Genomic DNA, 15,359 nt, shown 5'->3' with positions numbered 1-15,359 from the left:
GTCCGCATGTATGTATTTATTGTCATTCAAATAATTGTTTTGGAGTGTACGATAAATCAACTTTGGTTTTTTACGTCTTTGTGTATAATTTTATTTGCTCCTAGACTTACTTCATCCTTCTAGAGTGTTGCTCCTCTTCTTCCTGGTTCCACTTTCTTCCTTTTTGCAGTTCTGTCTCTTTTCTGAAATCTTGCCTGTTGTGTTACTTCTCCAAAAATGTATTCTGTTATCTATTATGTTCATTCACACTTCAGTGCTTTCCATGCCGTTGTCAATTTCGGCGAACCATGCAGATCTGAATTTGTAGCTGTTTAATAAGTTGGAGATCTGTGTGGTTTGTCTGTTATTATGCATTCGATATGTATGGCCATAAAAGTCTAGTCTTTTTCTTCATTGCATTAGTTAGATTTTCCATTTTCAAATAGACCTCTCTATTTGATCTTAATTTGTATTAACATTACTATTACTCCGAGGATCCAATATTTTCCTTAGAATCATTCTTTCAACTTTTCCCAGTTTTTCAAGGTCACAAGAGCTTGTTAGTTGAAGTGTTCTGCTGCATACGGTATTACAGCTCATAAAACTCCTTGATAGTGTCTTAATTTGTGTTCCAGAACAAAGATTTTTTTGCTATAGGGCCTATATGTTTTTCGTCATATGGACTGCCCATTCCTTTTTATGTTGGGCTACTTTATTTTCTACGGCTGTAATTCTTTTCTGTTGCCTGTTATCCATTATCCTAGGTATTTGGAACATTTTATTTTAGATGTCATGTCGTTGTGAATTTTAAGATTATTTTATGGGTGCAGGCAGGAGGCACTTTGTTGATATTTGTCATAAGGTGTGTTTTTCAGGTGATAATTTTAGTCCAATTTGGTCTATTGTTTTTGTAATTCTGCGATTTGTTCTTTGGCATCATCCAGTGAGCCAGTAATTAACGTCATAACATCTGCAGAAGCTAGACACTTTGATGGATTTCCTCTCTTCTTTCACTACCATCTCTACTGTGCAACTTAAAAGTAGAGGTGAGAAACAATCTCCCTTTCTTACTCCTGATTTTATTTCAAATGATTGTGACAATTCTTTCATAAATTTTACCTTCAATGTTAAAGTTCCTGTAGTTATTTCTGTTGTTTTATTGTCCGGTCCGAATCCCTTTGCAATGTCATTTATTTTTATCAGTTCAGTCATATGCCTTTTTAAACTCTATAAAAAATATCAAATATTTCAAGTTTCTGATTTTTCTCATTTCAGTTCCATCCTTTATAGTTAGTATTTGCTCTGCACAAGACATTCCCTTCCTAAATCCTGCTTTATAATTTTCTAGTTGCGGGTGGAAAACTTCTTCGTCTTTCTTTAAAAGTGCCATGTACAAGACCTGATGTGTCACAGTCAAAAGGGGGGTCATTCTGTAATTGTTAGGGTCAGTTTTCTTTGCTTTTTTTATGTAATGGATGTATTAATGCTGGTGTCCATTCTAATGGTATGCTGTTTATTGTATACATTTCTTGATTATTTATGTTAAGGGCCTAGACATAGTATAACATTGTCAATAAAGCATTTCCACAATTCAGCAACTATATTGTCTTCTCCTGATGCCTTGTTATTTTTAAGTTTTATGATTTCTCTAACTTTCTCTATTGTTGATGGCTTTGAGTCTGGTTGTAAACTATTTGGATGATATTATCAAAATGAAATTCTTCTCTTGGTGGATCACAGTTGTGTAGAATTAATATACACTCAATATAGGAATAAGCAGTTATGCCTTCGCGTGTAATTTTGGACTAGGGTGTAAGAACACAACTTAAATTACTGTGTGTAAAATAATGAGAATAATAAGAATAAGACAAGCAATGTCTTAACATATAATTTAGGTTATCATAGATATTGTCTTCTTTTTCGGGAATGTGGTTACGTTGCAATGTAAGAGCACAGCTTCAGTTGCTGCAAGTGAAGGACTGTGTTGTAATATTTACATGTGCAGGGAGTATTGACACATGGATGTGGTTTTGCAGTTGAATTACAAACCACACATAGTCATTTTTGATAAATGTATTACAGAAAACACACACATGCAATATACAGGATGGCACTACCATCACACTACTTTTTTTTTCATAGAGATTTTTGCACCCTACATGAACTGCACCAAAGAAGCTCATACAGAGAAGTGAAGCATACGATAGAAACCCTTGGCTTTCGAGTGCTCGGGAAATGGCACTGAATTTGAATGTTGGTCACTGCATTAAGTAAACCTAATTGCAGTACTTCCCCTCAGTGGGCATTATAAGAGAATAACTTATCAGTTTCATATTGCATAAATTCGGTACATTATCAAACAGCTGAGGCAAAATTTAACAGGCAGGTAGTCCAGTGTGAAATAGGCCTAATACTTATTTTGATCCTGACATGTCTCTGAATCACTCAGTTTTAATACTGCAAAGGCTTTTAGTTGAAATGTCTGCACTGTTGTCATCAGTTAACACAAATTTAAGAAAACCATCCAAGACAGTCTGCCTTGCTTCATGATTGCACACTCTGATATTTTTGCTTTTTTCTGATACACCCTTTTTTCTTGGTAAGCTCAGTGGCATCTGTGTTGTCAGCATTGACCTGAAGTGGTAGTCTTAAAAATTCAGAACACTTGATCTCATTTAAAACGTCTACAAACCATTTCACTCTTGACATGTCGAATATTCCAATGTATTTCACTTCTGCTGTAGAGGTGTCTACAGTGGGTTACCCCTTACTCTTCCAGCTGATTGCTGCTCCAGCTAACAAAATTATATACCCTGTTACATATTTATAAAAACAAAGATGATGTGACTTACCAAATGAAAGTGCTGGCAGGTCGACAGACACACAAACGAACACAAACATACACACAAAATTCAAGCTTTCGCAACAAACTGTTGCCTCATCAGGAAAGAGGGAAGGAGAGTGAAAGACGAAAGGATGTGGGTTTTAAGGGAGAGGGTAAGGAGTCATTCCAGTCCCGGGAGCGGAAAGACTTACCTTAGGGGGAAAAAAGGACGGGTACACACTCGCACACACACACATATCCATCCACACATATACAGACACAAGCAGACATATTTAAAGACAAAGAGTTTGGGCAGAGATGTCAGTCGAGGCAGAAGTGCAGAGGCAAAGATGTTGTTGAATGACAGGTGAGGTATGAGTGGCGGCAACTTGAAATTAGCGGAGATTGAGGCCTGGTGGATAACGGGAAGAGAGGATATATTGAAGAGCAAGTTCCCATCTCCGGAGTTCGGATAGGTTGGTGTTAGTAGGAAGTATCCAGATAACCCGGACGGTGTAACACTGCGCCAAGATGTGCTGGTCGTGCACCAAGGCATGTTTAGCCACAGGGTGATCCTCATTACCAACAAACACTGTCTGCCTGTGTCCATTCATGCGAATGGACAGTTTGTTGCTGGTCATTCCCACATAGAATGCATCACAGTGTAGGCAGGTCAGTTGGTAGATCACGTGGGTGCTTTCACACGTGGCTCTGCCTTTGATTGTGTACACCTTCCGGGTTACAGGACTGGAGTAGGTGGTGGTGGGAGGGTGCATGGGACAGGTTTTACACTGGGGGTGGTTACAAGGGTAGGAGCCAGAGGGTAGGGAAGGTGGTTTGGGGATTTCATAGGGATGAACTAAGAGGTTACGAAGGTTAGGTGGATGGCGGAAAGACACTCTTGGTGGAGTGGGGAGGATTTCATGAAGGATGGATCTCATTTCAGGGCAGGATTTGAGGAAGTCGTATCCCTGCTGGAGAGCCACATTCAGAATCTGATCCAGTCCCGGAAAGTATCCTGTCACAAGTGGGGCACTTTTGTGGTTCTTCTGTGGGAGGTTCTGGGTTTGAGAGGATGAGGAAGTGGCTCTGGTTATTTGCTTCTGTACCAGGTCGGGAGGGTAGTTGCGGGATGCGAAAGCTGTTGTCAGGTTGTTGGTGTAATGCTTCAGGGATTCCGGACTGGAGCAGATTCGTTTGCCACAAAGACCTAGGCTGTAGGGAAGGGACCGTTTGATGTGGAATGGGTGGCAGCTGTCGTAATGGAGGTACTGTTGCTTGTTGGTGGGTTTGATGTGGACGGACGTGTGAAGCTGGCCATTGGACAGGTGAAGGTCAACATCAAGGAAAGTGGCATGGGATTTGGAGTAGGACCAGGTGAATCTGATGGAACCAAAGGAGTTGAGGTTGGAGAGGAAATTCTGGAGTTCTTCTTCACTGTGAGTCCAGATCATGAAGATGTCATCAATAAATCTGTACCAAACTTTGGGTTGGCAGGCCTGGGTAACCAAGAAGGCTTCCTCTAAGCGACCCATGAATAGGTTGGCGTACGAGGGGGCCATCCTGGTACCCATGGCTGTTCCCTTTAATTGTTGGTATGTCTGGTTTTCAAAAGTGAAGAAGTTGTGGGTCAGGATGAAGCTGGCTAAGGTAATGAGGAAAGAGGTTTTAGGTAGGGTGGCAGGTGATCGGCGTGAAAGGAAGTGCTCCATCGCAGCGAGGCCCTGGACGTGCGGGATATTTGTGTATAAGGAAGTGGCATCAATGGTTACAAGGATGGTTTCTGGGGGTAACGGACTGGGTAAGGATTCCAGGCGTTCGAGAAAGTGGTTGGTGTCTTTGATGAAGGATGGGAGACTGCATGTAATGGGTTGAAGGTGTTGATCCACGTAGGCAGAGATACATTCAAACGTATCTCTGCAGCAACAGTACCTCCATTACGACAGCTGCCACCCATTCCACATCAAACGGTCCCTTCCCTACAGCCTAGGTCTTCGTGGCAAACGAATCTGCTCCAGTCCGGAATCCCTGAAGCATTACACCAACAACCTGACAACAGCTTTCGCATCCCGCAACTACCCTCCCGACCTGGTACAGAAGCAAATAACCAGAGCCACTTCCTCATCCTCTCAAACCCAGAACCTCCCACAGAAGAACCACAAAAGTGCCCCACTTGTGACAGGATACTTTCCGGGACTGGATCAGATTCTGAATGTGGCTCTCCAGCAGGGATACGACTTCCTCAAATCCTGCCCTGAAATGAGATCCATCCTTCATGAAATCCTCCCCACTCCACCAAGAGTGTCTTTCCGCCGTCCACCTAACCTTCATAACCTCTTAGTTCATCCCTATGAAATCCCCAAACCACCTTCCCTACCCTCTGGCTCCTACCCTTGTAACCACCCCCAGTGTAAAACCTGTCCCATGCACCCTCCCACCACCACCTACTCCAGTCCTGTAACCCGGAAGGTGTACACAATCAAAGGCAGAGCCACGTGTGAAAGCACCCACGTGATCTACCAACTGACCTGCCTACACTGTGATGCATTCTATGTGGGAATGACCAGCAACAAACTGTCCATTCACATGAATGGACACAGGCAGACAGTGTTTGTTGGTAATGAGGATCACCCTGTGGCTAAACATGCCTTGGTGCACGACCAGCACATCTTGGCGCAGTGTTACACCGTCCGGGTTATCTGGATACTTCCTACTAACACCAACCTATCCGAACTCCGGAGATGGGAACTTGCTCTTCAATATATCCTCTCTTCCCGTTATCCACCAGGCCTCAATCTCCGCTAATTTCAAGTTGCCGCCACTCATACCTCACCTGTCATTCAACAACATCTTTGCCTCTGCACTTCTGCCTCGACTGACATCTCTGCCCAAACTCTTTGTCTTTAAATATGTCTGCTTGTGTCTGTATATGTGTGGATGGATATGTGTGTGTGTGTGCGAGTGTGTACCCGTCCTTTTTTCCCCCTAAGGTAAGTCTTTCCGCTCCCGGGACTGGAATGACTCCTTACCCTCTCCCTTAAAACCCACATCCTTTCGTCTTTCACTCTCCTTCCCTCTTTCCTGATGAGGCAATAGTTTGTTGCGAAAGCTTGAATTTTGTGTGTATGTTTGTGTTCGTTTGTGTGTCTGTCGACCTGCCAGCACTTTCATTTGGTAAGTCACATCATCTTTGTTTTTAGATATATTTTTCCTTCGTGGAATGTTTCCTTCTGTTACATATTTACTACCAGATGGATCATTTGCCCAGTCAGTATCACTGAACGCACTTAGATCACAACAACTGGCATTGAAACATAAGCTCAATTCTTTAGGTTGCTGCAGGTATCAGAACGCCCTTTTTACTCTGGTCCAATGAGAAATACTTGGTTTAGAGTTGAACTGACTCAACCTTCTTGCAATAAAGGCAATATAGATAGAATACATGTGGACGTATACAACAAACAATCCACTGCCTTTTGGTACAATTTTCCATCAAATGGCTTGTCATTCTAATCTTCACCAAAATGGTTGTGTTCGCTGAATGTTACTGGTTTGTTCTAATTTCACTTTCCCTTGAGACTGCTCAATCTTAAGTCTTAAAATAAACTACATCTCATCCATTTCTTTAATGCTAATGTGAGATTTCAAAACATTCTTGAATTTTTCAATCCTCTTTTCCTCCCCTGTTACAACACCATCAATATGAACCTCAATGATCAAATGACTAGAGGAGAATACACAAAGATCCTTCTCACAATGTTAAAAACCTAACTTTTTCCTCGCAGAGCAGAAAAAAATCATTCCAGTCCTTACCTCCATGGTGAAGTCCATTGTTGTTGCTGTGGTCTTCAGTTCTAAGACTGGTTTGGTGCAGCTCTCAATGCTACTGTATCCTGTTCAAGCGTCTTCATCTCCCAGTACTTACTGCAACTTACATCCTTCTGAATCTGTTTAGTGTATTCATCTCTTGGTCTCCCTCTACAACTTTTACCCTCCACGCTGCGCTCCAATGCTAAATTTGTGATCCCCTGATGCCTCAGAACTTGTCCTATCAACCAGTCCCTCCTTCTTGTCAAGTTATGCCACAAATTCCTCTTCTCCCCAATTCTATTCAATACCTCCTCATTAGTTATGTGATCTACCCATCTTCAGCATTCTTCTGTAGCACCACATTTCGAAAGCTTCTATTCTCTTCTTGTCCAAATTATTTATCATCCATGTTTCACTTCCATACATGGCTACACTCCGTACAAATACTTTCAGAATCGACTTCATGACACTTAAATCTATACTCGATGTTAACAAATTTCTCTTCTTCAGAAACGCTTACCTTGCCATTGACAGTCTACATTTTATATCCACTCTACTTCGACCATCATCAGTTATTTTGCTCCCCAAATAGTAAAAATCATTTACTACTTTAAATGTCTCATTTCCTAATCTAATTCCCTCAGCATCACCCAACTTAATTTGACTACATTCCATTATCCTCGTTTTGTTTTTGTTGATGTTCATCTTATATCCTCCTTTCAAGACACTGTCCATTCCGTTCAACTGCTCTTCCAAGTTCATTACAATGTCATTGGCAAACCTCAAAATTTTTATTTCTTCTCCATGGATTTTAATACCTACTCCAAATTTTTCTTTTGTTTCCTTTACTGCTTGCTCAATGTACAGATTGAATAACATCGGGGAGAGGCTACAACCCTGTCTCACTCCCTTCCCAACCACTGTTTCCCTTTTGTGCCCCTCGACTCTTATGACTGCCATCTGGTTTCTGTGCAAATTGTAAATAGCCTTTCGCTCCCTGTATTTTACCCCTGCCACCTTTAGAATTTGAAAGAGAGTATTCCAGTCAACATTGTCAAAAGCTTTCTCTAAGTCTACAAATGCTGGAAATGTAGGTTTTCCTTTCCTTAATCTTTCTTCTAAGATAAGTCGTAAGGTTAGTATTGCTTCTCGTGTTCCAACATTTCTACGGAATCCAAACTGATCTTCCCCGAGGTCGGCTTCTACCAGCTTTTCCATTCATCTGTAAAGCATTCGTGTTAGTATTTTGCAGCTGTGACTTATTAAACTGATAGTTCAGTAATTTTCACATCTATCAACACCTGCTTTCTTTGGGATTTGAATTATTATATTCTTCTTGAAGTCTGAGGGTATTTCACCTGTCTCATACATCTTGCTCATCAGATGGTAGAGTTTTGCCAGGACTGGCTCTCCCAAGGCCGTCAGTAGTTCTAATGGAATGTTGTCTACTCCGGGGGCCTTGTTCGACTCAAGTCTTTCAGTGCTCTGTCAAACTCTTCACGCAGTATCGTATCTCCCATCTCATCTTCATCTACATCCTCTTCCATTTTCATAATACTGTCCTCAAGTACATCACCCTTGTATAGAGCCTCTATATACTCCTTCCACCTTTCTGCTTTCCCTTCTTTGCTTAGAACTGGGTTTCCATCTGAGCTTTTGATACACAAGTGGCTCTTTTTTCTCCAAAGGTCTCTCTAACTTTCCTGTAGGCAGTATCTATCTTGCCCCTAGTGAGATAAGCCTCTACATCCTTACATTTGTCCTCTAGCCATCCCTGCTTAGCGATTTTGCACTTCTTGTAGATCTCATTTCCGAGACGTTTGTATTCCTCTTTGCCTGCTTCATTTACTGCATTTTTATATTTCCTTCTTTCATCAATTAAATTCAATATTTCTTCTGTTACCGAAGGATTTCTACTAGCCCTCGTCTTTTTACCTACTTGATCCTCTGCTGCCTTCACCACTTCATCCCTCAGAGCTACCCATTCTTCTTCTACTGTATTTCTTTCCCCTATTCCTGTCAATTGTTCTCATATGCTCTCCCTGAAACTCTATACAACCTCTGGTTTAGTCAGTTTATCCAGGTCCCATCTCCTTAAATTCCCACCTTTTTGCAGTTTCTTCGGTTTTAATGTACAGTTCATAACCAACAGATTGTGGCCAGAGTCCACATCTGCCCCTGGAAATGTCTTACAATTTAAAACCTGGTTCCTAAATCTCTGTCTTACCATTATATAATCTGTCTGATACCTTCTAGTATCTCCAGGATTCTTCCATGTATACAACCTTCTTTTATGATTCGTGAACCAAGTGTTAGCTATGATTAAGTTGTGCTCTGTGCAAAATTCTACCAGATGACTTCCTCTTTCATTTCTTCCCCCCAATCCATATTCACCTACTATGTTTCCTTCTCTTCCTTTTCCTACTCTCAAATTCCAGTCACCCATGACTATTAAATTTTCATCTCCCTTCACTACCTTAATAATTTCTTTTATCTCATCATATATTTCATCAATTTCTTCATCACCTGCAGAGCTAGTTGGCATATAAACTTGTACTACTGTATTAGGCATGGGCTTCATGTCTATCTTGGCCACAATAATGCGTTCACTATGCTGTTTGTAGTAGCTTACCCGTACTCCTATTTTTTATTCAAACTTCTCCTGCATTACCCCTATCTGATTTTGCGTATATAACCCTGTATTCACCTGACCAAAAGTCTTGTTCCTCCTGCCTCCGAACCTCACTAATTCCCACTATATCTAACTTTAACCCATCCATTTCCCTTTTTAAATTTTCTAACCTACCTGCTCGATTAAGGGATCTGACATTCCACATTCCAATCCATAGAACGCGTTTTCTTTCTCCTGATAACAACGTCCTCCTGAGTAGTCCCCGCCCGGAGATCTGAATGGGGGACTATTTCACCTCTGGAATATTCTACCCAATAGGACGCCATCATCATTTAACCATACAGTAAAGCTGCATGCCTCAGGAAAAATTATGGCTGTAGTTTCTTTCCCCTTGCTTTCAGTCGTTCGCAGTCCCAGCACAGCATGGCCGTTTTGGTTAGTGTTACAAGGCCAGATCAGTCAATCATCCAGACTGTTGCCCCTGCAACTACTGAAAAGGCTGCTGCCCCTCTTCAGGAACCACACGTTTGTCTGGCCTCTCAACAGATACCCCTCCGTTGTGGTTGCACCTACGGTACGGCCATCTGCATCACTGAGGCACGCAAGCCTCACCAACGGCAAGGTCCATGGCTCATGGGGGGGGGGGGGGGGGGGGGGAAGTCCATACAAACTGTTATTTACTAAACACACTTTATCGCCACGCTAAACAATTTTGTTGCTCCATGAAAATGCTGCCACTTATGGGGCTATTAAGATAAGCAGTTTCTACATCATTGTGTTTGATTTTTCATCCCCTGGGCTGTAGCTTTCCTTGTAATCTACTTCAAATATCTGGCAATAGCCCAGAGCTACTAACCTTGCTTTAAATTTAGTAATCTCACCTCTGATTTTCTTTGTAGTAAACGCCCACTTACTCTCAACTACATGATCAGCTTTTGATCTGTCAACAGGTTGCCATGTATTGTAGTGTTTTAGGCTACTCATCTCCCACTCAATGGCTGTACGCCACTTGTGCCTGTGAACTGAGGCTAAAGCCTCTTCTACTGATGTTGGATCAGATGGATTCACTTAACACATGCTAGCAAAAAAACATGCAAAGAGAAACGAACCACACTTTTTCCATTTCTCCAGGCGTAAAGACCATCGTAAACCCATTTCACTATTTGCACTAGAAATTTCGCTTTCCCGTATGGTATAGCACCTCTCACACACTTCACTGTCTCCACTACTGGTAACTATATTGCCTTCAGTATTGTATCCATCCTCTACTCTGATCCTGGATTTCCACCCGGGGCTCACAATTTTTTTTTTGTGTGTGTGTGTGTGTGTGTGTGTGTGTGTGTGTGTGTGTGTGGTGCACACGGGGCCCTATTACCCCCTCCTTCCCCTCTCTCGGTGTTCTGATTTGTATTGCTTGCAATTTTGATCCTTCTGCCTGTTCTTTCATCCTGTCTGGTGTTTAGGTCCCTGCTTGAGGCTTGACCTCCATATCTAAATTTTCTGTTTTTGAGTGTGAGCCGTTTGGGGAAGAAACACCTCCCTAGCGTCTAAAGTATGAATTCCTCTCCCTCCCCCCCCCTCTCTTCCCCATTGCACACCCCCTCCACTCTGCTAGGTCACTACACATGTAGCCAGTCTGTGTGATGAGGCAGTTGTGTACCCATCTGGCTTGACTGAGCCCCCTGACAATACAGGTATCACACTACTGATACCTGAGCTGTTCCCTCCCCATGTATGCCAAGGAATGGTTACATGTCTTCCTGGAGCACTGGAACTCCCAGCAATGGCCACCATGCCAGACGGCCCTTGTTGTGGCTAGGTGCTGCCCGTGAGGTTGCAGTGGTATCAGAGCAGATGGTTGGCACATGTAGCATATCAAGCTGCAAAAATTGGGCCATTCTCAAACGGTCATCTCTTCAAATGGTGAAGGATCATTGAACACTGCTGTGTATGACCAAGCAGCCTTCCCTTCCTCGGCTACACCATGGGAGGAGGGTCAGGCTCTCCGTCTTGGGATGAAAGATTTTTCGTGCTACCTCGTCTGTCCTAGGACAGATGGGGACGCATTCACCGCCACAAAGCCATTGTTTTTTTGTGGAAAATATCAAAGACAAGTTTGGTGAAGTGGAGTCTCTCAGTAAGATGCAGTCGGCCTCCCTGTTGATCACAGCTTCTTCTGCCACCCAGTCTGCAGTTCTTCATGCTTGTGATCATCTTGGCAATGTCTCAGTGTCTTATTACCCCTCACGAATCTCTGAATATGGTCCAGGGAGTGATTTTTCATATGGACCTCGTCCTGCAAACTGATGAGGAACTCCAGGCTAATCTGGAGCGACACAGAGTTCATTTTGTTCGACATGTGCAGAAGAGACAACCACACCAATACCAGTGCCTTAATTCTGGCTTTTGAGGGGGATACCCTCCCAGAAAATGTCAAGGTTATGTGCTACAGATGTGACGTGAAGCCTACATCCCACCACCTGTGAGGTGCCTTTGGTGCTTGCGTTTTGGACATATGTCTTCCCACTGTATGGCAGACCCTCTGTGTGCTGACTGTGGATACCCACTGCATGAAGGAAGCCCCTGTGTTCCACCACCTGTGTGTGTGTCATTTGTCATGACCACCACTCCACTCGCTCACGATCCAAGTGTACATGTCCCTGGATTGCCTGCCTTATGCTGGGGCTTGCCAAAAATATGAGAGACTCCATCCAGTGTCACTTTCTTCAACTTTTGCCTCCGTTACATCCTTTTCCCCTTCTACCTCTTCCATACCCTAGCTCCGTCTCCCCCTCTCCCTCCCCCACCCCCACCCCTGGAGTTCCCACGACATACCACCCGGTGGCCCCCTTTCTTCGGCACCTGCTGGTGACGATCCCCCTCCCCTCCCCCCCCCCCCCCAACCCAGGCCCCCTCTCCCTGCCTTCTCTCAGGTAGGAACCCTCCTACCACAATCTTGCAGATGCCTGTACTCCCTCTGTTGATCAATTAGGAGACCCCCTACCCATTGAAGTGGCACTCCCCCACAGTGGGTGGTGGGCACTGAAGTCCCCAAGGATGAGAAACAGGGGCTGGAGTTGCTGTATTACGCTGCTGGATGGGCCCTACCCTATGACAGGCCCGACTCCTGATGCTGCAGAAGATGGGGCCAGCTGTGGATGATGTGGGCCAGCACGAGGTGCCCTCCTCCACCTCCAAAAGAGAAGAAGAAGAAACTTAAGCCCCTGGACGTGCCATCTCCCCCCGCGCAACCTGAGTCTGACATCTTATTTATGGCTGTCACTCCATCCTTGTCGGTGATGATCACTGACTGAGTAATATTACCTCCTCTCGGCTTCTTTATGTCTAACCTGGACTCTCATCACACTGTCATCCAGTGGGATTGCAACAGATACTGTCATCACCTACTGGAAATACATCATCTTGTTTCCTCCTGTTCTACATTCTGTCATGCTCTTCAAGAAACATGCTTCTGTGATGACCACTCTCGAACATTTCATGGTTATTGGGCATTCTGTCAGAACCGTGCTGGTCCCGGGCAGCATCTGGCGGGGTCTGCACTTTGTCCGATGTCATTAGTGACTGGATCCCCTTTCATACCAACCTGGAAGCAATAGCGGTTAGAGTTCCAATGACTCTGACAATCACCATTTGCAGTGTCGACCTTTCTCCAGGTAGGCCACTTCCTTATGTTGCACCGTTTAAAGCCGTCATTATTCCAAAAGGAATAATTCATACATATATGAAAATGGTGCATAGGAGTACAGTAGCTCACCAGTACCCCCACCACAGTGGGAGCTTACGTTTGTCAACACGCTCCAAATGTATATATTACATAGAGAGATAAACATAACAAATTTACAAAATAAGACAAGAACATGAAAATAGGAGTAAAGACGTTATTGCTCCTGTGACAGACAGCGGGAGTCAGGGAGAGAGAAGCCAGCGCTCTACCCAGCACCAGCCTTGGGCATCGGGCGCTGTACTGTCTTTTGCTCAAAGATCCTGAACGATGTGCAGTACAACGTCAGCAGCCCGGACAAGATGATGGAGAACTCCCGCACCTTGAAGCCTAGCTTCAGGAGGTTGCTCACGGACTGTGAGGACCATGTTCTTCTCCAATTCAAGGTGGCCGACAGTGTGTTGTACTTCACTGCCTTCTGCTGGTGGCACCAGTCAAATCGGAGGTGGTTGCTGACTATCTGGGCATCGACTATGCAGGCAGGCCGTCTTTGACCACAACGATGCGGAGACCTTCCAATGTTCGAAGATGGGGCTTCACCAAGATGTCGAAAGGTGTTGATGCAGAGGCGGGTGGCATTGATGAAGTCGTGCCCAGAGAGTAGACCACTGGTGTCGGCAACCCACTGGTGCTGTCCCCGGATGGCAGCAGACTCAGAGAGGGCCTCACTGTCGAAGGTGACGTGCAGGTGCACCGCCCACATGTCCCCGACCTGCTCCGGTGTAGTGGAAAGATGGCCTTCCCATGTCAAGATCCGCTTGAACGCCGCGACCTCACACTGCAACCCGTGCTGGCCCACATCATCCACAGCTGGCCCCATCTTCTGCAGCATCAGGAGTTGGGCCCATCATAGGGTAGGGCCCATCCAGCAGCGTAATACAGCAACTCCAACCCCTGTTTCTCATCCTTGGGGACTTCAGTGCCCACCACCCACTGTGGGGGAGTGCCACTTCAATGGGTAGGGGTCTCCTAATTGATCAACTTATTACAATCTTCGATTTGTCTCCCCTCAATAATGGTTCCCCTAGCCTCTTCAGTGCCACTCGTGGTACTTTTACTGCTATCAATCTCATGATCTCCTCCCCTGTTTTCTGGATGACAGTGACTACTTTCTGGTGATTCTATTGTTCCCTTGCTGGCACCAGGCAGACGGGCCCCACTTTCGGCATTTGGCAGGGCCCATTGGCCCTTTATATACATCTGCTGTGTGCTTCGATACCTCCCTCTCAAACTGCTGTTATGGAGTCATGCTAGACGTCTCTGCCACTATTCTTCATGCTGCTGGCACTGCTGTCCCCTTATCTACAGGCCCCCTTGTCATGGACCGGTACTGTGGTGGGCAAAGGATGTAGCAATCACTGTCCAGAACTGCCGACAGGTGCTGCAGCGATTTAAACGACACCTTTCACAGACCAGCTTCCTCGCTTTTAAGCATCTCTGTGTGGAGGCTCATTACCTTATAAGCAGAGTAAAAAGAAATGTTGGGAGCACTATGTTTCCCCCTGGAGACGTATACCTCTTCATCACAGGTTTGGTCCAAGCTCCGAAGCTTTCTGGGCCACTAGCGACAGTCAACTATCCAGGTCTTAGCCTGCGAAGTGCTCTGCACATTGATCCATTGGAACTAGCAGACACCTCGTGACACACTTTGTGACAACACCAGCGTCCTCTTCCTATACTCCTACTGTTCTCCGACGGAAATGCTGATTGAACAGACCTCCTCTGTTCCAACCCGCACCACCCTGAACTCCATGATGAACCCTTCACGAAATGGGAATTATTGCAGGCTCTTACTTCTTCACGTGGCATGACCCCATATTAAGATTCCATCCACAACCAGATGATTTGACACTTGGACGTTCCCCACAGGTAATGTCTCCTCAGGGTCTTCAACCACATTTGGCTCATGGGTGCTTTCCTGTAGCAATGGCTAGACAGTATAGTTGTCCCCGTCCTTAAGTCCGGGAAGAACCCTACGTCTCTAGACAGCTACTGCCCAATTAGCCTGACAAATGTATTTTGTAATGTGCTCAAGCGGATGGTTAGCTTCAGATTATGTTGGGTACTCGAATCTCAGGGCCTTTTGTCCTCGTATCAGTATGGCTTCCGAGAAGGACGGTCTGCAATGACCATTTACTCAGATTGGAAACAGTAATCTGACAGGTTTTTACTAACTGCCAGCACCTTGTTGCGGTCTTCTTTGATCTACATGAGGCATGTACGGCAATGTTTGGTGCCATCACATTTTAGTTACCCTCCATCACTGGGACTTGCATAACTTCCTTCCAATTTTTATCTGAGAGTTTTTATCTCACCAGCTCTTCTGGCTTAGAGTTGTCGCTTCACTCAGTACCCCTCGGATTTGGGAGAAC

The 15,359-nt window shown here is 44.6% G+C and overlaps 1 protein-coding gene across 4 annotated transcripts in view; it reads left to right on the top strand.

Moving 5' to 3' along the window:
* The window catches only part of LOC126106582 (zinc finger protein with KRAB and SCAN domains 8-like), a 117,137-nt gene that overhangs the window by 1,397 nt on the left and 100,381 nt on the right, over positions 1 to 15,359 (top strand). The window contains exon 1 of one of the 4 annotated variants that reach the window (XM_049912928.1): positions 604 to 841. The exons of 1 other annotated variant lie outside the window; for it this stretch is intronic. In XM_049912928.1, the coding sequence (XP_049768885.1) occupies positions 800 to 841 (42 nt within the window). In that variant the 5' untranslated portion in view covers positions 604 to 799. Of the gene's footprint in view, positions 1 to 603; positions 842 to 1,254; positions 1,484 to 15,359 lie in introns of those variants that run through there. 2 more of the 4 variants (XM_049912927.1, XM_049912926.1) reach the window with 2 other exon arrangements.

Source organism: Schistocerca cancellata, chromosome 10 (assembly GCF_023864275.1).
Source record: "Schistocerca cancellata isolate TAMUIC-IGC-003103 chromosome 10, iqSchCanc2.1, whole genome shotgun sequence".
Lineage (NCBI taxonomy): Eukaryota > Metazoa > Arthropoda > Insecta > Orthoptera > Acrididae > Schistocerca > Schistocerca cancellata.
This window is presented reverse-complemented; position numbering and strand designations above follow the sequence as displayed.